Genomic DNA, 593 nt, shown 5'->3' on the forward strand with positions numbered 1-593 from the left:
TGGCGGCAGCAGCAGCCAGGGCAGAGCCCAGCCCGCTGCGCGGCCCCGCTCGCCCGCCCAGCAGACGTGGCAACGGCCCTCACAGCTGGCAGACCCCGGATTCCGACGGTCCGGGCCCGGGGGCGCGACCTCTGATTGGCTCGCCTCAGAGCGAGCCCAGAAGAAGCAGCCGCCCATTGGGGCACGCCCATGTCCGTCCTTCAGCATGCCCAATCGGCAGCAGAGCTCCGTGGGAGGGGCGCTGAGTGATGGCGGTGGGCGGACCTCGGCGCTCCGGGAAGCGAACGTTAGCGAGAGGGGGAGCCCCGCGGAGTGCTCACACAATAGAGCCGGCTCCTGCCGGCTGCCGATTGGGCGGCGCTCTCACGGAAGGCGCATTTCGATTGGCTGCGGAAGGCCACCTGCTTTGGGCGCTCTGCTGCTGATCCCCCCCTCCTGTCTCCTGCCGATCACGTGGGTTGCGATTCCTAGAACCGCTTGCGCTTCCGTAGCGCTGCGGGGCCGTTCTTCGGGTGCCCTGCAGCGGCGCGGTCTGCGTTAGGAGCGTGGCGGCGGTGGGCAGGCTCGGCGGTGGGGGCCGGGCCGGGCAGGGC

General features: G+C 71.2%; 1 protein-coding gene across 1 annotated transcript in view; it reads right to left on the minus strand.

Moving 5' to 3' along the window:
• FKBP14 (FK506 binding protein 14, 22 kDa) overlaps positions 1-207 on the minus strand; it is a 13,872-nt gene extending 13,665 nt beyond the window's left edge. The window contains exon 1 of the mRNA XM_010585906.1: positions 84-207. Coding sequence (XP_010584208.1) covers positions 84-207 — 124 coding nt within the window. The remainder of the gene's footprint in view (positions 1-83) is intronic.
• Between the last annotated feature and the right edge of the window lie 386 nt (positions 208-593).

This window comes from Haliaeetus leucocephalus, unplaced genomic scaffold (assembly GCF_000737465.1).
Source record: "Haliaeetus leucocephalus isolate CR32 unplaced genomic scaffold, Haliaeetus_leucocephalus-4.0 Scaffold135, whole genome shotgun sequence".
In the NCBI taxonomy this organism is placed as follows: domain Eukaryota; kingdom Metazoa; phylum Chordata; class Aves; order Accipitriformes; family Accipitridae; genus Haliaeetus; species Haliaeetus leucocephalus.